The sequence below is a fragment of the Uranotaenia lowii genome, chromosome 2 (assembly GCF_029784155.1).
Source record: "Uranotaenia lowii strain MFRU-FL chromosome 2, ASM2978415v1, whole genome shotgun sequence".
Taxonomy (NCBI): Eukaryota; Metazoa; Arthropoda; class Insecta; order Diptera; family Culicidae; genus Uranotaenia; species Uranotaenia lowii.
Genome location: NC_073692.1, coordinates 11,835,918 through 11,861,507, shown reverse-complemented (window position 1 = coordinate 11,861,507; position 25,590 = coordinate 11,835,918). Strand labels below are relative to the sequence as shown.

At 36.0% G+C, this 25,590-nt stretch overlaps 1 protein-coding gene across 1 annotated transcript in view; it reads left to right on the top strand.

The window, feature by feature from the left end:
• Nucleotides 1-1,420: 1,420 nt before the first annotated feature.
• Nucleotides 1,421-25,590, top strand: part of LOC129748816 (1-acyl-sn-glycerol-3-phosphate acyltransferase alpha-like) — a 40,106-nt gene continuing 15,936 nt past the window's right edge. The window contains exon 1 of the mRNA XM_055743571.1: nucleotides 1,421-2,315. Within this exon, the coding sequence (XP_055599546.1) occupies nucleotides 2,289-2,315 (27 nt within the window). The 5' untranslated portion in view covers nucleotides 1,421-2,288. The remainder of the gene's footprint in view (nucleotides 2,316-25,590) is intronic.

Here is a 25,590-nt window from a genome sequence, read left to right as displayed (position 1 = left end):
AAATTGTTAACCAATGAAAATTTTAATAATAATGATTGAAAGATGAAAAGTTATTATAATACGCGGTATTAACCCGGATACTGCCCGGGTAAAATTCTGAAATGTTTATCATAAAGCGAAATTAGCTGCTTTTTAGGTGCAGAAAACCATAACTTCGAAACTTAACGTAACAACAAACATTATTTTTATGCAAGACGTTTGAATGTAATGAAAATGAGAAGATATTTTTTTTATTTTACCTGTTCTGTACAGAATATACAGATAAAAATTAAAATTTAAGTGTTTTGCCTCATATTCTTCTTAATTTGTTTTCGAATTCGGTTTTGTCCAGAAGATTGAGATATTCTCAGCTCGCAAAATGTGGGAGAGCTCCTTCACTGCTTACTCTAGGGGGCCCCTTAACTTTTTAATACAAAAACTAATCTAGATATTTTTTCACGTGGGCCCTTTAGTTTTTATATTTCAAGTTTTATAGTTCAAGCACGTTCAAGTTTTTATTCCGATTTTCTAGTTTTGATTTCTTTTCATGGATTTGTAGTAGTATGATTTAAGTAATGTTAAAACTTTTTTCCCTCGGGGGGGGGCAATTGCCCCTTTTGACCAAATTTTGACCGTTTCCCCTTTAATTCACAAAAGAAAGTTTTCCACGAACATAATCGCTGAGACCTCTTTTGAGAGACTAGCAACGCTTACAATTACGACAAAATCTCGTACAACATAAGTAGCTTTTGAAAATTTTTCATAAAAGCCAAATTATCATACCAACTCCATGGTTCACCCTAAAAGGCAGGTCAAGAACTATATGTATGTTTGGAAATAACTTAATACCGCTTTCACCATTTTGACGTGCTTTAGACGTGTGTCAAAAACAAATGAAGTGTTGTTAAAATGTCGGAAGACTACCTGAAGTTTATCTTTGCACATCTAAAATCGCTTTTTCATTAAAACAACCATTAACACTCAAAACATTCATTTTGAAATGAATTAACTAATTGTTCCAATAAAAAAGAACCTGCCTCTATCACATTGTGCCATTTGAGCAAATAATATATCCACAGCAAGGTTTTTCGTATCAATGTGACGTTCTTAAGCTCGGTCGCGACGTTCAGCAGACAGTAGTATACGCACAGAAACGGCTGAGCTGATAAGACAAGTCTGCGTGTGAGCTGGTCAGTTTCATGGATCCTAAATGTGTACGCTACTCGACTGGTACGCTGCACTGTGTGAACCTCCTATCTAATGGAGTTCAATTACACAGCATAACACTTTACAGTTTTACACTTGACTGTCCACCACAATCCAATCCGGCGCGTTAGATAGAGCATGCGGTGCCATAAAATTGAAGAGTCTGCATCGAAGCAACCGAGTGCTAGCCGTCGTCGTCGTCGTCGTCGTCCCCAAGTACCTCCTAGTAGTAAGAGTAAGGTAGTCGCTATCAAACCCTTCTAGTGAGTAGACTTTAATAAAAACGTGGTTTCGCTTCGGCGTCGCCGTTGCCACATTGATGTGATCGTTGTGTTTTGGTGCTAATTGGACGTGCGTTGGTACCTTACTCACTAAACTGTGCCGCTTTGGATTAGAACAGATCGATCGTTAGTCAGTTAGTTAGGAAGGCAGGTGTGTTCAGAATATTTACTGGGCCTTTTTCTCTGATATTTCTCCTGTCGAAGAGGGTCAGGGTGGACTAGTACCGGAATTGGCCGACGTCTGCGCACTTCGACGGCGCTCCTTCCGGAAAGAAAGATTTGTTTTGAAGGGTTGTGTGAGCGAGTGAGCGAGCATGCTGGAGAGCTGCTGCTAGCCAGTCGAATGATATACATTTATACGCCATCCGATATCGCGGTTGACAATTTTGCGTCCCATTTGGCGAGAAGAGCGGAAATGAATCAGTGTAGCTCCAGGCAGAGTGACAGCATAACATACAATTTTTCGTTAACATAAAAGCAATACAAAGTTAGAAAATTTTCGGTGTGATTAGTTGACACAAAGTGTTATCAGTGTGATTTGAAGTAATCGAATGTCGAGAGCAACGCTAGCATTAAGCATACATTTGTGAGTGCTCATGTTTACGGGCCGTCAAACGTCACCCGAATTGGGTCAATTTTGATTAGGGCAGCAATAACAATCGATACTCTGGAACTCGGCTGCAGTGGCTGTGACAAATTCTAGAGGCCTACCCCGAAAACAGACAACACAACCCTTTGCTTCCAGCAGTAGCAGCAGCATCGACCGAAATCTGCGTCAGACGCCGAACGAAACGAAACCACAAGACGCAAGACTCATTAATAATGGATGCACTTTTGGAAGGAGTTCAGGTAAATTAGTTTAATTGCTGCTTAGAGCGAGGCAAGCAAGCAAGCAATAAAAGTTGATTGCAATTATCTAACTGTATCGATACAGACCGGTCCAAATCGATCAATCCCCATGGTGCATACTAATGTATACTTAGGTACCGTATCTAGCGTATTTTTGCCTCCTGTGCATCTAACAACACCATACCACAGCCGACCGGAAGGTTATGAATCTGAGCAAAGCGGGGGAGTATGATGACAGACAGCCAATAAAACAAAACAACAGAGCCAAGCGCTTCAATCAATGAGTGATTTTGTTGTGGTTGTTGTTTGATGTTGGTGTTTTTCTTTTCGAAACCAGAATTCCAGCACGTGCTACATTGAATACACAAAGCACTACGAAGCAATGTCAATCATAGTTATTTAGCCAATCAGATCATAACTTTACGAATGATGAACGGTTGTAACAGTTCGTTTTTTTAAAAATAGTTCAAAACAAATATCTTATTCTGAACTCTTGTTTTGAACTTTGAATTTCCATTCAAATTTATTTGTTACTCCCATAACTTGGCACTTTACTTCCATAACTGCCGAAAAAAAATTATGTAAATTTTGGAAGCGATTTATTCAGTCCTGAATTACGGCAACGAGTTTTTTATTATGATTGGAAATTTGTATGGGAAAACTAAATTTTTCATTTAAAAATCACTAGAGGTGAACTGGAAGTAAAAAAAAAACTTTGGTTTTTAAATATTGCTTATTGTTAATGAAAACAAAATCATCTGGCACAGATGTTTTAATAATTATCCTAATACTAAGTTAATATAACTTTTTTACCATTGAATGGGTAAAAATCAACCGAATTTTGTACACTTTCGCATTGATGTGTATTGTTTAAATGCCGTCAAACTCGAAGTCGTGTTTTTCGATTCAACGAAAATAGAGGTGAACCAACGCAAGTCGAGAAAACAAATTCTTTCCAAACACCTGGAATTTTCTGACCTGTCGCACCGGCCGTTTGGAAAAATGTAGAATAATCACCATTCAACCGTCTCCAGAGTGTTGAAGCGGTTCCAGGAGCAGTTGACGTTGAACCACGGCAAAGGAGCTAGAAGAAAACCGGGACCGGAGAAAAAAAAGACGGAGGGAAAGGTGAAGTGGACGATTAAAGCAAATCCCAACGTCTCAAGCTACGTCCAGAATGCAAAGAAGAGGGCTGAACTCTATACATTCAAGGAACAGAACTTCCCGAACCGCGAAGAGCTTCAACAATCGACAGCTAATACTCGGGCACGGAAGCTCTACGAGAAGATGCTGACAAAATATGGCTGCTGTGTGATGGACGACGAAACGTATACAAAAGCCGATTATAGGAAAATTCCGGGGTTGGAGCTTTTCATCGGCAAGAACAAGTTCGATGTAGACGACAAATTTAAGAACAAGAAAATGTCGAAGTTCGCCTCAAATATGTTGTTATTAGCGAGATCTACAAATCTAAGTGCCTCGAGAAGCACCTTTTGCCGTTCTTACAGCAGTACGACGAAGCTCCGCTATTTTGGCCAGATTTGGAATCATCCCAAGCAACCAAAAGTCACATTTTTTATTGAATGAAGGCTTTGAAAGTTATATATTGGCTGACAAAGAGAATCAACTGCCCAATTCCCTTAAGTGAGCTTTATGTACTCATTAATGAACTTGAAAGCTGCAAAAGTGATTAATATGTACGTTGTATGTGACTTATTTTGCGCAATTCCCATGAGTGAACTTTATGTACTCATTAATGAACTTGAAAGTTGCAAAAGTGATTTATATGTACGTTGTATGGGACTTAAGTCACATAAAGGGCACAAAAGTGCTCAAAACGGGATTTACTAAGTCACATAAACGGCATAATAGTGCTCAAAATGGGATTTACTAAGTCACAAAAAGTGCATTGAGGTGCTTTCAAAATCAAATCTCCACATCGAGTTTTAGTTTCAGTTTGAACAACATAATTGTTCAGAAGTTTGATGCTTTGAATTTGCATCGTATGGATTTCTTGTTTGGTTGTTGTTTTGAGATGTACAAGCCTAATTTATTGCCAAAATTGGTGGATAATGTTTAGTGGCCGCTGCGACAGCTGGAGCCGGTGCCAGAGCTGATAGGAAATGACGAACAAGCTTGTAACTAGAGCATCGAGCGTCTACACATAACGACCGATGAATCGTACAAAAAGCTCAAGGGAAAGTACATTCCCGGGAACGTTGACTTTAGCGATGTACTCGGCAAGAAATTTCGCATGGGGTACAAAGTGAACAATGGCCAGGAATTGCCGGTTCAAACAAGTGCGCAATAAATAAACTGATGGAGGAGATCATCGTCCCAGGCGTCAACCCAAGAAGTTTCTGGTGAGATCAATCCATTTTTTGTTTTTATTTTTGATTTATACTGTAAGTTTTTAACATAATCATTTTATAAACTAACCCTAAATAATTATAAGAAGCGTTTGGCAGGGAACTCCACGCTTCATCTCCCCCTAGTTTCTGTATCTTTTGCGTTTTCATCACATGGTTGGCCTGGCCGTAGTAGTATCTGCAATGCATGTTCTATGTATCAGATATAATGTTGAAAAGAAAAATGAGGAACGCAAGTTTTTCTTTTTCCAGGATGCATACAAGTTTTGGCCATAATGGTGTTAGAAGAAGAAGAAGAAGAAGTTTGAACAACATCTAGCGTGGTCTAGTGGTAGCGTGTTCGATTCTCACCTCGAAGGTCGGGGTTGGATTCCTATGCTGGGAAAGTCTTTTTTCAATAAGTAATTTGGAAATTGAGTGACCATGCTGATGCGATATATGCAGGAAATGTAGGAAAGAAGCAATTGAGCAATTAGTCAAGTATGCGTTCGGTGCGTGGCATCATGGCGGCACCATGTACAGAACATAGTAAATAACCAAGATAAGGTGATATGAACCGATGCCAAGGGTGTAGTTGACATAGAGAGAGATTTTTTGCTCATTTTACGATTTTTTGGAAGCTGAATAAAAAGACTTGTTTTGGAACTTTAAAGTATCCATAAGAACTTATATTTTGAGCTGCATAGAACGGAATTCATATCAATAATGGGGTTGAATAAGCGTTTTTGTACCTGTTTTATGGGACTTTTGGTTACTTGGGATGCCACCATTCTAAAAGTGTGCTGGGGTGGTATGAGGCCAATTCTGTCCATTTTGTTTCAAAGGACATGAACCCGCCAAACTGTCCGGAGCTGCGCCCGGTAGAGCTGGGTACTGGGTAATAATGAAACGGAAACTTCGGAAGAGCAAGAAGACAGTCAAAATCGGACATGTTAAGAAAATGAAAAAAAAAAAAAAAACTGAGAAATTGGTACCGGATGACACTGTAAAGACTTTGATGGAGGGCATCAAGCGAAAATGCGTTCAATTTTACACTCAAGGCTCCATCACATAACAAGTTCCACAGGCCAATGGAGTAACCGTGGTTGATCGAGGCCATCAATTTTGTGCAAAGTTCAAATGAATGGTGCTAGGGATGCAATGCACAAAACTGATCCTCTCCCTTTTGGAAAAAGGTCAATAACGGCGCCGGCCACTTCCTTGTAGTATAATAGGGGGATCAAAAGAAGGAATGTTAGTAATATACTCTTCAAGTTGAACTAACAAACTTGGATCGTAATCTTTCAACTACAAGTGACAAAAGAAGGATTTCAAATTTGTTCCGATTTCATTATGGTTAGATTTTAATTTTAAATAATTTTTTTCAAAAGACATTAATTTTTCTTTGAAGCTCATTAAATTAGGATTCTATGATGTTTCATTTCAAGCTTATTTGAGTTTTCTGGATGGTTTATTACGCAAAAAGTTCTTTTTGTATACAAATTTGGCTGAAGCTTAGCGACCCGAAAGGCATCGAGAAACATTAAAAAATTGCACCATTTGCAAATACTTCAATGGTCTTGATTTGGACTGCTGAATGCATTCCTTTTGAATTTATTTTTCCTTGAACCTGATATGTTCGTATTAACATATCTCAATCGATGCGGTATGTAAATCTACCGAAATGCTAAACGTCGATTAACACCTCGCTAATAACAGTTCAATTGGTTTGTGGCAGGGTTTGGTTTGGTTGATTTATCATTCAGTTTAGTCTAGACTACAAACAAATTATTCAGTTCCAGCATTGAATAAAAAATTGAATGAATTTGAGCTAGCGGAAATTTCGTCTACGCTTCATTTTAATTTTAAATCTGGTGTTAAAAAAAAGTTATTTATTTGAAAAATAGCCAGATCAAGAGAAAGATAATTCTTTCTGTAAAATCGCAGAATTAATTAAAACAAAACCATACGCGTTTTTAGTTGGTTTGAGAGAAAAAATCAACAAGCTAAGCGAATCAGATTGCTCGTTGGGGAAACAAATTTTAACTCAAAGGTCAAATGGTGTGACTAGAGTTTCAGATAATGAATGCATGGTATCTACAATAAGGTTCAACATTTGTAATTCAAACAAAATATGGTGATGCTTTGTATTTGGGTTAGTTTTTTACGTCTAAATATCTGTCCTACTGGTTACGTTAAAACGCTTTTTCCAATAATTTGGGAAACAAGGGAATAATGGCAACCTCAAGGGAGACGCGTAGCAGACTCTAGACATATTTTGAAGTTCTAACATATATCTTCCTAGCTGGTTAACATTCGAACGAATAACCTAATAAATTGAAAATTGCATTTTTAATCCAATAATAAGTCTCTGAGTTGAGCAAAACAAGACCCCGTGGGGCAGGATGGACATCCTTATAAATATAAATACACAAGGTACATACACATACTACTCAGGCATAAATTCACAAAGCCAAACATTCCACACACACTCACGTTCACAGAGTAGACATTATTTCAATAAATAGGTCTTTCTCTAGTATTTAAGCTTCTCTCAACTATACCATTTCACACCTGTCATCATTACGGATTAATGAATTGACATCTTTTCAAACATTTTGTAAAGAAAAATTGTGAGAATATCCGTTTGAATCAGTTTTATGTCATTTTTAAGTAAACCCCTTGGAAAGCTGGGGTTGTATATTAGCAAAAGAAGCCTAAATCAAATTTTAATTCAATTATTTGAAAAATTTCTATATGCTGCTCAGTATATTTTGTCGAGGTTTTACTCTGTGTACAATAAATATTCAAATAATTATTGAAGCTATTCATGATACGTTGTACACGTCAAGTAGATGTCTTCCAAATATTTTTCGATTACTTTTTATCCATCGAGCAGCTTTTTCATCACTAGATAGAACGAATAGGTAGTTTGAACAGCCTGAAAATAAACCGAAACACCCGTCAATTCCAAATGATATTGCTCGATCGCAAAACTAATCTTGCCGTTCCAAATTTCTCGATGCCAACGAAGTAAAACTTCCAAGCCGTCAGTCCCACCATCTTATCGGCTCGCATCGATATCAGCAGGACTTTCTTCTGAACCGCCAACGGGGTTTGATACCAGCGAAAGTTGTAAATCTTCCGCGATAATGAGGCACTCTGAAGAGCGGGAAAATAACGTTTGAGATTTCTAATCACTTTTTGAGTATTTTTTTCACTCACCACTTCTGTCAGCTCCGTTCCCAGGTATGAAAAAGCAAGCATTTCAAAGGAAATTATTTGACAAATAATAATTGTGCTCATCGTACCCATATATCCGGCGTCCTAAAGTGAAAATAATAGATGCATTAAAAAAAAACTAAAACTTAAATAAGACGTTGATTACCATTGTAATAAAAACGATCAAAAGGCACCAGACGAAGACGCAGCCAAGGAACTGAACTAGCAGGATGGGACTGAGTATTTCTTCCAACAAGTCAACGCACCTGCTGGAAAAGTTAGTGTCAAATTCAACGATTAAAAATTCAACCTTATAAAATACTTCAGAGCGACATTATGATGATGAACGATCAAATCGAGTTCGTCCTGAAGACACCTCTTGTTCATACGAGTTTGTTGAAGATCTAACAGGTGAATACGGATCGTCACCAACTGAAAGAGAAGGCTAACATACTTCATCAAACCGTAGAAGAGCATCGATTTGATGGCTAGAAACAATGCACTTATCAGTAGAACAGGAACCAGGATTGTTTGCAACAGCAGGTAATGGAGCAAGTTGTTATGCTGCAGAAATGGAAACCTGTTGAAAGAAGATGTTTTGGTAAAGATAACATCGTGCTGTCGCTAATATAGGGTAATACTCATTTTGAAAGTGGAAGTAAAACGATCCGCTTCGATGGTCATGCCTACAGTATTTGTATAGAGTCAGGAAAATCGGCAGAATGATATACAGAGGGATGTTGAGGGCACAGTAGATGAGATAGAAACGACAAATGTTTCGAACGAACTTATTGTTCTTGATGATCGCTTCCCGATATTCCGGCGGCTGGGAATCCCGACAATCTAAACATATTAAAACCAAAATTAAAATCCACATTGTTAAATGTGACATACCTTACATTTAACAAAAAGTTTCTTCAACAAGGCAACCAACTGCATTGTTCTCGGTAGCTTCCAGACGTAGGTGATCAACACGGGATAGTACATGGCAACGAATACAGCGAGCCCCAGGCTGTGGAACACCGTCTGTACATTACCAAAGTCCGTATAATACACTAGGGGCAGCTGGCGGCAGAAGAAATGCAGTACAACGAAGAAGTACAACCATACCATACGGCGCCGATTGGTTTCCCAGGCACGAAGCGATCTCAGCAGGCGTATTACGAGTGGGAAAACTTCTTCCAAGCTGCCAAAGTTGATACATTTCTGTACCAAAGAAAGCATGCTTGCCTGCTTCATGGGTAACTATGATTTGAACAAAGTTTCCTCAGTGGTAAGCTTTCAAAATATATCTCGAAATGAATGATTAATGCAAAACCACGCTTTTGGAACAAATCGTTAGTTTAATGATAGGTTATTGTAATTTGTTCCTGTGAGCTGAAGCTAATCATTTGTGGATGTTGGATATTTTAAGAATTTTTATGGTAACAGCGCTGTTTAGATATATGAATATCTATAGAGTTTGACTGTTGATGTGATTTTTAAAAGGATTAAAAAGCATAAAAAGTAACAAAAAATCATAATATTTATCTTCAGGATAGTTTCTTAGAGGAATCATATCCGCAATCGCGTTGAGAATTATTATTACCAGTCGAATTTGATAGAACCTGAAGACCAGTAGGCAGCCTTATCTAATGAAGTAATGTTTATGAAACATGAATACGTTAGCTTTACAAAATTAAAAACTGTTTATGAAACATCAATACGTTAGTTTTACATAATTAAAAACTCTTAGGAAGAATGGCTTAGTTCTAGCTTAGAACAGTTAGCTAAATCCTTTTTAAACCCTTTATAAGACTGATAATTTGTAATCGTTATAATTTTATAATAATGCATACTAAGTATCAGATGATAAATATAACCAGAAAAAGAGTTTATGGTTTTGGTCCCAGGCTTATGTATTCTACCTTGGGCAGATTTTTATTGGGTAGATAGGCATTAAATGAAACTTTAGTCATGTTTGCTGTATTTTTCAAGAATATCCTAATGAAGTTTAGGAAAAATGCATATCGGTATATGTGTAATACTACGAATTGAAAATTGAGCTGTATTTCACCTGTGTAATTACGTAACGCCAAATTAAGTCAGATTATAACGAAATTGGTAGTTGTTCCTGTCGCCCTTTTTTATTTAATTCAACTTTTTTTCACTACTTTTTTTATCTTCTTTCAAACGCAATCTTACTTTCCAAGAATCGTTAATAGACTAAAGTACGATGTGCAGCTGATATCATAACAATCGGTGATTTATACGTTTGTTATAAAAATCGAGGTAATCCACTCTCAACACTACAAACGTCCAAGGAATATTCAAAGAAGGTAGTGCCAAGGCAGCCCTGCTCTAGTATACATAACCTTGCCAGATGGCCCGGTTTTATCCGGGTTTGCCCGGATATTTGATGCAAAATTTCGAGAAAGTCCTGTCCGGCCAGGTGGCCCGGATATCGAGAAAAAAAGTCCAGATATTGCCTGGATTTTTTCATAATTTTCACAAAGAAACCAAAACATAAATCAAAGTTTTTGAGTAAGTTTCATCAAAATCGATTTTACGTTATGGAAATTTTCAACGGTTGTTTCAAATAATTTCGCTTTTTTACTTTTATAAACCTTTAAATATTTAAGTGTTCCAAAATGTTTTTGGAAGTCTGCAATTACATTAATAAAATATTAATTTATTTTTTTTTGCATTTTCATCGCTATATATAATAACACCTAAATTTTGCCCGGTTTTTGGATTTGAAAAATTGAAATCCATGCCCGGATTTTGTCAGGTTTTTTTGAAAAAATGCCCGGAATTGCTAGGCCCGGATGGGGGTGGAAAAAATTCTGGCAACCTTCAGTATATAGGTAAAGACTGTGAATTGGCTAGGAAACTTGCCTTTTTCGATGATCATTCGAAGAATCTAATGGAAATTTTCTGCTTGGAAGACATGTAATTCGAGGAGTATTCGTGTACTTCAAGATCGGTACTAAAAAGCTGGATTTTCAAGAATTTTTTTTCTGTAAAATAGACTATCGAAGATCGAAAAAAATTATACTTTTTCCCAACTTAAATTTGCAAAACTTTAGAATGAGTTCAAAACGTACCGTAGAAATGTTGAAATCAGTTCAGTTTAAGCTTCTTATTACAATAAGTATTCAGAACACATTTTGTTAACAAAACCACAATCTTTTACTGGCATTTAAGTAAACCGAGCTAACAATCAGTTATTGTTTTAAAGCTTAAAAATTTCCTTGACAATCGTCTTAGAATTTTGAATAAGATTGCCAGATTGTCCGGTTTTATCCGGGTTTGCCAGGATATTTAATTTAAAATTTGGGAAAAGCCCAGTTGCCCGGATTTCATTCTTAGATGAAACTTTAAAAAAAAAAAACAAATTGTGTTGTAATTTTTTTTTACGTTCGAAACGAAATTTTTTGAGCAAGTAGGGGAGATAAGTTCATAATGGCCACCTTAAGGAAAACGCTTATTTAACCATAGAGAACAGCTATAATATGTGAATTTCATCATTGTTTCGTGTTCAGGCACTCAAATAGTCTATTGCCTGATTGGACGAAACTTGAAAAAGTACGTTCGAAAATGCATTTTAAAATTTGCCGATTGCTGAAAACCAGTCACTGTAGGGGCATAATGAGAACCCCCCTGGGGCAGTATAAGCACCATTTTTCGGGGCAAAATGAGCGTTTTCTGCTGGGGAATCTAGCAGCGAATTCGACTCGATGAAGTCAACTGAATAATAGAGCTACAGCTTCACTTGTTTCATCTGACGATTTGGCCTATTGGTAAGGTGTCAGAGAGGCAATCAGTAGACTCGAGTTCGATTCCTGGTTAAGGTGATTTTTTTTCATTTATCATTCATGATCGATGCATTTTGCACTAAACGGTTAGGCGTAGATTTCTCAAACAAAGCAGTAACAAAATAATCTAGGTCTGTTTGTAAAATTCAAAGAATTAACACATGCTCATACATTATGTTTCTGGTGTTTTGTTTGACGGATGATGCTACTAGCCGTATAATGTAACAATCAAAAAAAGATTGAATCCCATTTACCCGAAAACCATTGCCCAGAATGAATTTTTCCCAGAATGACAAATACCCCAAATCAAACCCCAGAATGAACCATTTCCCAGAAAAAAATTACCCACAATGCACCATTTACCAGAAATTTTTTTCCCAGAATGGACCATTTCCCAGAATTTTTTCCCCAGAATGGAACATTTACCAGAAAGGCACAAATCCCAGATTTTTTCCCCTAGTATTTTTATTTGGTTTTTTTTTTTAATGAATTCTTAAATATTTCATATGATTCGAAATTAATTTTTTTCAAAATGATTTTTTAAATTAAACTACGACTTTGAAATTTTCCAACTAAATTTATTTTAGAACCAACATTGTGCTTTGTTTATGGTTTGGGTACTTTAATTGATTCAATGCTTACCATGGTCCTTTAAAATCCGTTTTGGTATACGACTCCTCACGCTGCGCGTTCGAACTTGAAAGACGTTTTGTCCTTCACGCTGTCGCGTGGCGAACAAGTCAAGCTGTAGCTCTATTATTTAGTTGACTTCATCGAGTTGAATTCGCTTCTAGATTATACGGCAGAAAACGCTAATATTGCCCTGATTAAAAGTGCTCTGTTCGCCCCAGGTCAACAAATTTAAGTAAAAACGCGTTTTAAAATTGATTAAAGTGAAAAATAAAAAAAAATTATGATGGTGGAAATTGAGTGACAATGTGTAAATCATGTTGCAGTGCGTACATTTCAGATCAAGATGATTGAAAGGTCAAAAAAGCTTATTTGGTGGTGCTCAAAAATTATGATATTTTCGTCACTTGAGAACCTAGGTGGTTACTATTTAATATTTCTGTAAAGATGAAAAGGAAATTTCTTTTTTGGTGAAATATTTATACTATAGGTAGTACGAAACAAATCCTCATGAAAATTTGCTAAAGAAAATACGTACTTTTGGCTTAGCTTGATTGACTACCCACATCCACCTCAAATCATTGAACTCGAAATGCACAATGAAATATTCTATGATCAAAATTAATCATTCTTATCAACTCATCAGCTGATAACTTCGTAAGGTTTTTTGATTTACTTTTTTTATGATCAGAATCGTTACTATAAAAATACATTTCGAATTCCATGATCGCAGGCGTGGCTCAGTAGAACGAATTCCACATCGCCAATGGTTGCTACTCCGTGATTGACCGAGGCCATCAATTTTGTCCAGAGGTCAAAAGAACGGTGTCTGGGATTGACACACATTCACAATGAACAAAACTGATGCTCTCTCTTTAAACATCAATAACGGCGCCGGCCACGTCCTAGTAGTCAATGGATAGAGGAAAATAAGAGAAAGGGATGATAGAAAATAAATTCATGCTTTAGGACCGAGGTCACCTCTGCATCCTAGCAAAACAATTTTTTTGAGGATGGGGGGAAAAGGATATGATCAGGAAACACTTTTGACCAGTGTTGGTGATGAGTTTGATTGAAAATATTTACTAAACAAAAGAGCTCTAACTATGCTACACAACTGGTACATGTAATGTTTTAACTAGATCCTTTTGTTTCATTTTTCTAGATAGAACTATAGATGTACAAGTTGATAAAATACTGAATACTTAGCTTGAGGGCTTCTCACTACTGCTCCCAGAACATATTTGAATCAGGCTTGAAAGGACCCTCGGAACACAGTTTTTACATGGTGTGCAGAAATGGCCAATGCTGTACCGCAAGACTTCAACCGGCAGAAGGTAACCATTTTCAGCCGCTTGACCAGCTCGCTCGAAATTCTGACCGTTTGTTTGTTTGGCCGAAGGGTTCTCACGTGGCTTATGACCGTTGGCCTGTTTAGTAAGATCCATCCACACACATCGTTTGCTCCATTTGAAGCGAAAATTGGAGCGAATGCGTCTTGTGACCATTGTTTCTTCACTGTATTTGCTGAACACAAAATAAAGATAGGACTAGAGCTATCGAAATTTTTAACGACTCAGATCTTCAGTTATTACAATTATGTACTCCTTAAAAATTTAAAAGAAAAATGCAACATGATGTATTCCACAAGATATCAATTGAACACATCTTTGAATTTGAATCAATTTATACGGTAGTCGAATTGCGTAATGCAATTCTTACGCTTGGCTACATTTTCAACACAGAATGGTGTACATATTTTCTGAGAAGTGTATTCTAATTTTCACAGATTTTTTTCCCTTTCAAATTTATAAACTGTGCACTGTCTTAAAAGTATGAAATAATTAAAAATAAGTAAGGTACTTAGCTTTAACCATTTTGCAGAGACCCGAGTTTGAATGTTGATTTTCAGGCTATCCGGAAGTTTTGTTTCACCCAGCGTAGCGGTCCACAGCATTCAATGATAATGATCCTGGTTTAGAGCTTCAGAAACAACTCGGCCATACCAATTCCAAATCCGACTGCATTCCCTGTTGCAGCTACCAACTTCACCAAAACTTCGAAAAATTTCCATTTTTCCGAACAACTTTAAAAAATTTCATCGAGAGCAAAATTTAATTCGTCTTGACAAACCAGTCGATTGCTTCGATCAAATCGGTCGAAGGAAACAAAAGTTATTCATTTGCTAAAGAAAATACGTACTTTTGTAGAAAAAAGAAGTGCTTATTATGCCCTGGGTGCTCGTTATGCCCTTATCTCGCCTATCACCGTCGTTCGAGAGCACTTCGGCAATACTCACTGTACCGAAACAGTTTTACTAAAACGGTTTAACATTGCAGCTTGCCGAAAATATCGTGGTTGCAACCGATTTTTATATAACGCTTACATACAACAAACCGAAGATAAACTCAAACGAAAGCCTAAAGGTTTCTGGAACTTTGTAAGATCAAAACGTAACGAGACCGGCTTACCTCGTTCCATGTATTTAGAGGGATGTCCAGCTACTAGCTCAGCGGCTGATATTTGCAACATGTTCGTCCGTCATTTCTCCAGCGCTTTCACGAATGCCACAGTAACTTCTGAGGAAATAGATCTTGCAATTATGAACTGTCCGCAGGACATTATGCGTTTGCACTGTCCTACCTTTTCTGAAGAAGACATTAAAAATGCCACCAAAAAACTGAAATGCTCTTCCTCACCTGGACCAGATGGAATACCAACAATTGTTTTAAAAAGATGTGCAGACTCCTTATGTCTTCCTCTTGCGCTGATTTTCAACAAATCAACATCTCTGTCAACTTTCCCTGCAAAATGGAAACAATTCTTTCATGTTCCCCGTTTTCAAAAAAGGCGATAATCGAGAAATATCAAACTACCGAGGAATCACTTCTCTTTGTGCTGGCTCGAAACTTCTTGAGATTTTGATCAGCGATTTTATGTTCCGGAGTGTTAAGCAATATTTATCTAAGGATCAACATGGTTTTATTCAGGCCGTTCAACGAGCACAAATTTAATTGAATTCACTTCCTACTGCATTCGAAACATGGAAAAGGGAATCCAGATCGACACTGTTTACACTGATCTTAAGGCGGCTTTTGATCGAGTGAACCATCGCATCTTATTAGCCAAGCTGAGTAGAATAGGGGCTACGCCTGCGTTTGTACAATGGATGGAGTCGTATTTGATGAATCGAAGGCTCAAAGTCAAAATTGGAAATAATGAATCTCAATCGTTCTGCAACGTTTCCGGTGTTCATCAAGGAAGCAACATGGGCCCACTTTTATTTGAAGTGTACTTAAACGACGTGTGCTTCGTTCTACCCCCAATATGCCGATTATTGTATGCAGATGATTTAAAAATTTTCTTGGAAATCAAATCCGTTGAAGATTGCCCGGAACTGCAACTTATGATCAACATGTTTGAAACGTGGTGTCGACGGAACTTGTTGACAATAAGTACCTCAAAGTGCTCGGTTATATCGTTCACGCGTAGCAAGACGCCATTGAACTGGAGCTACACTATTGAAAACTACGGCTTAGAACCCAAGTAACCATAAGCACTGAAACATAGCCCTTAGTCAACACTATATTCCCATATAGAACTCTGTATTAATGCTTGTTTTGCACTATATGCGTATATAATGCAGATTTAATGCTAAAAAGGCGAAATAGCGGGCTGATTAAATGCTATCACAACATAGCCTTTAAAAAGCATTACAAATGCTAAATTAGAGCACCATCAAAACGTCATTTTTCGCAAGCCGTATAAAAGCATTAAAAATGCATACTTAGAACACCTTTTGTTTATTTAATTATTATTTTTTGAATAATAAAAATGAACAAAAAATAAATAAATAATTATTACCTGCTGAATGAAGGAGGATTATGCCTCCTTAATGAATTCTTCTGAGTCTCGAACCGAGGATCCCGCAGCAGCCTTTATCTCTCCTTGCACCTTTACCATTTCGACCACTCTTGATGCTGATAAGGTGGGTGAAAAAATCCGTACTTCAAGTACTGTTCGGGTCACACCACTCCTAATGCTTATTAACTTTAGAGCTACTCTATATGTGCATATAGTGCTATCATTAGTGCTAATTTTCTTTATTGCTTCTATGCATTAATAATGCTTATATAAAACAAAAAAGCATTATGAATGTTGATTTAATGCCAACTTGCATTAGAAATGGTGATTTCATGCTAACTTGCATTAGAAATGTTGATTTAATGCTGATTCAGGGTTTTGGCTTAATGCTTATGGTTACTTGGGAACGTGTCACGTCGATCAAAGATCTTGGTGTCCTGCTGGACACTAAAATGACTTTCGTAAACCACTATCACAGCACTATTGTTAAAGCAAACAGGAACTTAGGTTTCATCATGAGGATTGGTAAGGAGTTTAAAGACCCTCATTGCTTGAAGGTGCTGTTCTGTTCACTTGTGCGTTCGCAGCTGGAAAACTGTGTCACTGTTTGGAGCCCATCTGCTGCAATCTGGATAAACCGTCTGGAAGCCATTCAGAGAAAATTTACCCGTTTTGCTCTTCGTCTTTTGCCATGGAGAGATCCGTTGCAGCTCCCACCATATGGATCTCGCTGCGACTTATTAGGGTTGAAAACTTTGAACCAGAGACGGAACTTACTAAAAACTATGTTCATCACGAAAGTTTTGCTGGGCGAAATTGACTCCCCCGCAATACTTGAAAAAATCAACGTTAATGTTATCCCGAGAACTCTTCGATCCAGAGAACCGCTGCGGTTAAACTTTCATCGGACGGAGTGCGGACAATACGAACCCATCCGGGCAATGTGCGCAACGTTTAATGAATACTATGAATGCTTCGATTACAATCTATCCTCTTCCGCTATACGTACCCAACTTCTACAAAAAATTTAAAGACTACTTTGCTTTTTTAAAAATTGCTTGAATTGTATGATTTTAGTTACATAGTTTTTAAGTTTTCATGTAGACCCTGTTGTCAGATGAATAAATAATAAATAATAATAATAATAATAATAATAATAAAAATAATCATGATAGGTTTTTGAAAGCCTAAAATATAATTCAAAATCTGTTGATAAAATCAGATGAAAAAAAATTTTTTTCGAGTTTTTTTTTCTTAATTTTGGTTCCTGGGTTTTGACCAAATTTGCCCGGATTTTGGTCAAAAATTTTGCCAGGTTTTAAGATAAAATAGCCCGGATTTGTCCGGTCCGGATATGTGTTGAAAAAGTTCTGGCAACCTTAACATAGAAGCTTTTATATAAGCTGATGACGGCGACGGAGGTTGCATCAGCGGATGAAACGGGAAGAAAACGGTTCGAAGTAGCTGATCGTAAGGCGAAATCCCACCTCGTGAGTTTTTTTTGAGAATGTTTGGAGTCGTCAGGGAGAAAAACACTGCGTAGGCCATGTGGGAAGTGCTTCAAATCACGGTTTCCAAGAAGTCCATTGGTACCCATAATCTAGCTCAATCCGATGAAGCTGAAAGAAGGCGATCTCGCGTTAGAGGACCTCACCCGGCAGATGAAGACGGCGGGGGCCAAACTCGAGGAAGCGAAAATAGTTATTTCCTTGTTTCAGACGCTTCCTGAGTCGTTCGATCCTCTGGTTCCGATAAACAATTGAATTTATTGTTTATCAATGCGAAAATAAGACCCCTGTTAAACAGCTAATAACATTTATGTTTAATAAGATACGAAGTTACGGTCTTCGACAAAGTTGTTCAGCGGAAAATTTCCTTTCAATAATTTATAAATTGGCACAAAAAGCATCAGCTGGCTCGGCTATATAAAAAAAAACAAAAATGATGTTGATTTTTCAGAACAAAATATTCAATTTTCCCATACAAACCTAAATTTCAAATTTACTCATGTAAACGTTACTTAAAAATTCTGCAAAAAATTATGGATGAGTTTTGGATCAAAACGAAACTTTTTAGACCCCAGGGTTTAAGAAATTCAAAATTGACCTCAAATCGACTCAGTTTACTGTATTAGTTCGAAATTGCTTAGGGCTGCAAGATTGTAATCCTGTAAAAATTTTGATGGAGAAAGGCCAAAGGGTTTTTCCCCGAGTAGCACCGATTGTTCTGTGAGACGTATGGGAGCCATTTTCGAACAGTAGAAATTTTCGAAGATACTTATACAACTTAAGGTGATTTTTGTATAAAATCCTATTGAAGAAGCTTAAAAATTCATGTTCGTTGCTTGAAAAGTTTATTCGATTTTATTTCGAACTATGATACAATCCGTTTTATGAGGTTATTCCATGGCGTTCCATATTCTGTACATTCTAATCTTGGACCAACTTCTTCATGACCAGAAAAAATGACATGGTCGTCTGGATAGCCTAAAATCAAACGGGACCAAAAATGTCATCGGTGATTTCATTGTTTTCCATCTGTCCCATTCTCACCTTTCCGAATGCCTCCACATTGACGTAATAAAATTTGAATGCCGTGACTCCGCACATTTTCTGCGCCTGTTGAACGATAAGAACGATTTTCTTCCGACACGAAGGATGGGTTCTGTACCAAGGAATGTTGTAGATTTCCGTCGAAATCGATGCACTCTAAGGGGGTAAAGATGTCAAATTTGTTTTTCATTGGTAAATAGTAATGTTTTACCGCATCCGACAGCTCGGAACCAAAATATGAGAAGGCTAACATTTCCAACGTTATAATTTCGTAAATGATCGCCGTATTGAAAACTCCAAGGCTACCAATATTCTGATTTAAAAGGTTAAAAAGTCATTGAAAGTTATGCTTAAAAATTATTGGTTTTACCATAATCAAGTATAAAACTAAGAGACACCACACGATTACGCAACCCAGAAACTGTACCAACAATATTGGGCTTATGATTTCCTCCAGAAGTCTAACACATCTGTTAATTGAATGCAAAAAAAGTCGTTAATGAATAAAACCTTTTTTGCTCGAAAAATATCTTACTTGAGTGCAAAACAGTGTTCCCGGATTATCCAATCGATTTCACGCTCCAATCGTAGATCGGTCATGGCCTGCTGCCTTCGATTCAGTAGACGTATTCGCATGGTTACCAGTTTAAACAGAAGAGCCACATATTTTAGCAACCCGTAGTAGAGCATCGATTTGGCGGCCAGAAATAGGGCACTGAATAGATACACAGGAGCTATGATGGACTCCAGCAGCGCATAATGTCCAAGTTTGTAGTGATCCAGATAAGGGAACCTGTTTTTGTTAGGAAGATACTAATTACGAATGTTTTTCGATTGACAATAAATAATAATAAAAATTACTCGTTTGGAAAGTTGAAGTAGAACGGCTTACTGCGATCTTCACGAGTGCCGTACTTGTAGAGCGTCGAGATAATCGGTGCCACGATATAGAACGGAATGTTTGTAGCACCGTAGATAATATAAAACCGGCAGATATTGCGTACTATCTTGTTTGTTTTCTTGATTTCAAGGCGAAACTCCTTCGGCTGTAACTCTCGACAATCTGCAATGTTTATATTTATATTTTTTTTTTCAAAGAATTCATTGAATCATCACTTTACACTTGGCAAATGTTTTCTGCAATGCTGTGATCAACTTTATCAGCTTGGGAAGCTTCCAAACGTACGTTACCAGCACCGGATAGAACATGGTTCCGAAAACTCCATGACCCAGGGTGCGAGTAACGGTTACCATATTGCTAGTGTCCATGTAGTAGAAAAGAGGAAGAATTCGTCCAAAAAAGTGCAAGAACACAAATCCATACAGGCCCACCATTCGGCGACGGTCCGTCTGCCAAACACCCAGTGATCGAAGTAGGCGTATGACCAACGGGAAAACTTGTTCCAAACTTCCGAAATCGAAAATTTTTCCTAACGCACCCTTTTTCATGTTTCCTGGTCGATGGACTACTTTGAATTGTTCTCGAAGTTTTTGAAATTATACGTTATGGTTTCGAGTTGACGATTTATGGTTGATTTATGATACGCGTTTACTAAAGCGTACCTTAACCAGAAGCATTATCCGAGACATATCATTATGAATTTTGGTACGGGAAAATTGTCAGGTGCATAATGCATCTAACCTGTGAAACACAATAACCCATATGAAAATCACTCAACAGCCAGTTTATTGTGTGTTTTTTCGCTGAACAGTTTTTCCATATACAGTGATCGAAACTAGAAACACTATGTGTTTCGCTTGTTATAATTTGAATGATTAAAAATCGTCAAAATTTTGTTCTACAATTTGTTTACTTTATTTGGATGAAGCAATTGGCGTTGAGGATCAATAATATGAAAAAAGAGAGCAAATAAAAATAGTACCAAATAGTATAGTAGTAAAAAGTGGTTATTTTGACAACTTTTCCAAAATAATTTATTAAAATACATGGATTAATTTGTTTAGAAAATAATTCAATACGTTTTTAAGCCAAAAAACACTACTGCTCTATTTTGTAGAAAAAAAATTGTTTATATCCAATGTGTTTGTTTTAAAAAAAAAAGAACAAACACAGTCGCAAATGAGTAAATTCTCGTCACAAAAAAGGGATCTTTTTAAATTTACGAGAAAAATTTGATATTTACTGACATAAAAATGTGAGGTTTTCTTTGAAAATGTTGAGACGATTCTAAAACACTAAACTTTATAGAAATCGGTTGGAATTTAGCTGAGTTACAACAGCACGAATGAGTGAATTCACGTCACAAAATTTGATTTTTTGTAAAATATTATAAAGGGAATATGCTCTGAAAGCTGTTTTGATCCTCCAGATGGTCGGATTTGTTTTGTATTTGTTTAACGTATTTTTTTTGTTTAGATTACATTTCAGCTTTACTTCTTTATCAAACTACTGAATGAAATGATGAAACATAGAATCTAGGCTGAATTTGAACCCAAAAAACGGGTTTCTAACTCAATAGGGTAGATACTCTAGATTTCGACAGGAACTAGTTTTCGAAAAAAAATTAATTAATTTTTGTTAGGTGGCTCAAGCTATCTATCTTCATATAAAGGATTTTAAATCATGAAAAAACTCCCCTTTTAATCGATTAAAAGCAATATAAATGGAATCAATGGATGGATAAGGATCTAAATTCAATCTTTTTGGTAAAAATTCCATGGTGTAAAAAACGCCGAGAAGTAGACAAGCAATCCCAATATGCAAATATTTAAACTCCTGTGCTAACAAAGGAAGTGGAAATCCTCTTGTCGAAAACTAAAACCTTTTGTGTCGAAAACTATAACTAAATGTCGGAAACTAGATCAGCGAGAGGTTTTAGTAAAAGGATAATAAAAACTTTGTTCTGAAACTTTTGATCAATAAAAAAGGTAGAGAATGAAGAAAAAAGTGTGATTTATAGAACCAATCATATTTGAGATGAAAAACTTTAGTGAATTGATTTATTTACATGGTTTTTATGGCAAAACAAGCGAAAACTGTCGAAAACTAGGTATTTCACCCTAATGTTAATTTTTTCAATCAGTCAAACACTATTTATTCATTTTAAAGTCATAGATGGCAGCACTATCTTACAGTTAATCGGAATTTCAACAATTTGGTAGGTATATTAAAAGATATAAGTAAATCTATGCCTACAATAATCACCGAATATGACATTATATAGAAAAGAGCTTATACTCACTAAAAGAAGAGGCGATATTCGTACATATTTTCGCGACTTCGACAATATCATATAATGATGTTTGATTTACTTCGGTACTTTATGTCGCATTGGCGGCAAGGTGTTCGTTACATTAAATGAATTAGTTCATACACATTTACGATGCACTATGGGGTACGAGGCGGCAAAAGCCAAAAACTGCCCAATCCCCAGTTTTTATCTTTATTTTGGAAACTAAACGCACCACAGACATCAGAGTTTAAAAAATTGAAATTTTTTTAAAATACAGAAAAAAAAGTAAATTACATATATTTCTAAAGAAATGTTTTCTTAAATTTAAAGTACAGCAAATAAAAGTTTATATTAAAATCTTCCATTTTAACCGTTCTAAATTATTACAAAACTGATCTATGATGAAAATAAATAAATAAACATTTTTTTCAAAAGTCAGAAACTTTAAAACCTTGTCAAAAAAGCCCCATTTTGCCCCATATTCTGATCAGTTTTAAGATCTATTTTTAGGTCCTAAAAATACAATGAAAGAGTTTCAAGGCATCCTACAGCACCGTTTTTTGAGTTGAAGTCAAATATAGCTAAAAATATCATGCAAATGAATAATTTGTTCTCATAAATTAGTATAAATTCAATAAAGTTGTTGCTGGCTTGTCAAAAAAAATGCTTTCTCATGATTCATCAATCATAATACATATTTTCTCTTCAGTTTCATGGAATGTTTAGATAATATTTATCATTTGATTATCAATTAGTTCAACAAACGGCTTTCAAAAGAAATAAAAAGTAGGGTCAAAAATAACACCAATCATCCTACTTTTTTGTTGTTTTTAAACAAGTTTGAATAAGCATTTTCATACAAAATTTACAAAAGAGTCCATGTCCAAAATAATTCCAATTTTTCAATAATATGGAACAAATTGAACAAACTTGAATGCCAAAAACTTGCATACAAATGACATTTCACAAAATTTGATCAACAAATTGAATAACTTGAGATGGAAAAGTAAAAAAAATTGAATTGAAAAGGTGATACAATTTCCATTTTCCAGAGTTTGTATTTTCAAAGAATTTATACAAATGTTCAGTAAAATAACTCAAGCTTTATTAATTCGGATTTTCGTAAAAATTGAACAGGAAGGGCGAAAGAAGAATTTAATATTTTTTTCAACCTAATACGTAAAGTAGTAATTCGCTTCAACCTTTGAAACCATCTTAAATTTACTGAACTGAAACCATAGGATCTGCAGATTGCTCATACAAGCCTAATTTTCTGCATCATGGTTGGGAACTTGCTAGAAATTAGTCAAGGAATATTCGCATGCGCTAGGTTCGGGCAGATCCTACATTATTATTTCCCAATCACACACTTTCGCTACACTAGATAGTAGATTTTGTCTCTTCTAATGAAGGATGGTTTTCCTACCTTAACTGTAAAAACGCTAATAAAATTGCCTTAGTATGAAGGTGTGATGCCACATTTAAATCGGTATTTTCAGTTCAAAAAAATATGTTTCGTTATGGAAATCCTCAAAACCGGTATTTTGAGGTCGATTTAAAAAAAAGCTTACGCTGTTAACTTCTTACCATATGTTTTCCAAACAAATGTTTGCAATGAAAAGTCTTTTTTTTTTTAAATTAAAATATAGCTGACTTGGCGTACTCTAGCAATCATGAATGCATTTTTTTACACTATCTTGGCCTTAGGTAACTCAAATTTACATAAAATGATGGTTTTATTTTTTTGTAAGGTTTTATATATAACTTCATCTTGGTGCCTGCTGAAGATGCCTTTTTTAATCTAGCAATGCTAACGTGGAGAAAAATAACAATTGAAAAATCTGCAAATAACCAGCCAATCAATATTTTCCTTCAGTGCTCATAATTGAATGAAAGTTTAGTTGTTATTTTATATATTCATATATGGTGTTCGTGAAGTACAGTGTGCTCTGAAATTATATGACGAAGTGGTCAGGCATTTCTTTAAAAAAAAGGGATCTCAAGAAACAAAACTATTATTATCATCATTTGAGATTGGCTTTTAAAAAATTCAACTGGCTGTTGAGAAGACAACATTTGAGCCATGAACAGGATCCATTGGCTTCGAGTTCAAATTATAAGAGCTGAAACTGTTGGCTTCTAGCTTGAATAATCGGTTAGGGCTTGAATCATTGGCTTTGATCCTGTTGAATGAATGTATATATTTTGGCATTAAAGGTAGTATAATTTAACGTTGGCAAAAGTTTCATACACTTTTTATACTTGTTGGTCAAAACTAAGCAAAGGAGTCTTTGAAGGAATATATTATTCATAAGTGCTTTGAGATGCGATAGCTTCCTTAAAACAATGAAATGTTTTTTTTTTGTTAAGATGAGTTACATTATCCATATCGCGATACAGTAGACTGATGAAATTAACTTTCAGCAGATTTAAAAGCAATTAATCTTGAAAATTTGTAATTTGAATTCTTCAGATAGGATACAAACTTTTTAGAATATTGAGAAGCAGTTCTTCTGTGATATACAACTACGGTTAACACAATTCGGGTCGGCTGCTTCAAGGGAAACAGAGATTGAAATAGGACGTCCTAGGACCATTAAACGGACTCGTGATTAGATTGCTCACAAAATTCAACGGTTTATGAACACGAACTAAGCAGCGTCGAATCACATCTTAACTAACTTAATTTGATTGAATTTTTAGCTCACACGTTGTTGTGCCTCTAATACAGGGGTCGGGGAACTTTTTGTATCATTACCCCAAAATATTTATATTTATATTTATATATTTATATATTGATATTTCCCTTATGACGAAGAGCAAAAAAACACGTATCCGTAAACACTGATTGAGCTCTCAAAGCGTGTTATTTGAATGCATCAGGGGGAAATATTCACTTCTACATATGCCGCTAAATTTTTTACTTTCGAGATAAAACGAACAAATTCATAAAATTGCAAAATATACACTTTTCACTCTCAAAATATTCACTGTTACCCCCAGAAATGTCACTTTTACCCCATTTGGGGTAATTTACCCCGGTTCCCCGACCGCTGCTCTAATAGAACACGTTTTAAGCCAATTTTTATTTTTAGGTAAAATCGGTATGAAATAGGTATGATTGTCCAAAAATCTGAAATTGGTATATACAGATTCGTGGTCAAAATTTTGCCCAAAAATCGGTATAATATTGGAAAATCGGTATGTGGGGCATCGCTGATTGGAAGAATGTGTGTTCTTGGATTCAAAAGGGTCTTTTTTGGCTTCATATCATTTCAGGGCATCCTATAATAAGTGGAACGAATGAAAATAGATCGAAATTATGCCAAAATCCGCTCTACAATTTGTTTGGCGCTTTATACTGGTCAAAGAATGCAAATCCAGCTGTATAGCGCTTCAGAAGCAATTTTTACAGCAGTTAATTGGTTTTAGTTAAAAACCAACTCCATTATCTTATCATTTTATGTATAGGTTGAACTTTACGAGGCTACAGAGGAGCTAAGCAAGCCTTGGTCGATTGGCGTCGTGTTTTTTCCGCTTGTGTTTTTTTTGCGTTTAAGTTTCCGGGGAAATTAAAATGATAAAATTCGTTTATTGTTGAAGTAAACTCCGGTGTTTTCGAAAGTTTTCTGTTTTGTTGCAGAGAAATTAGTAGGAAACGGTTTCTT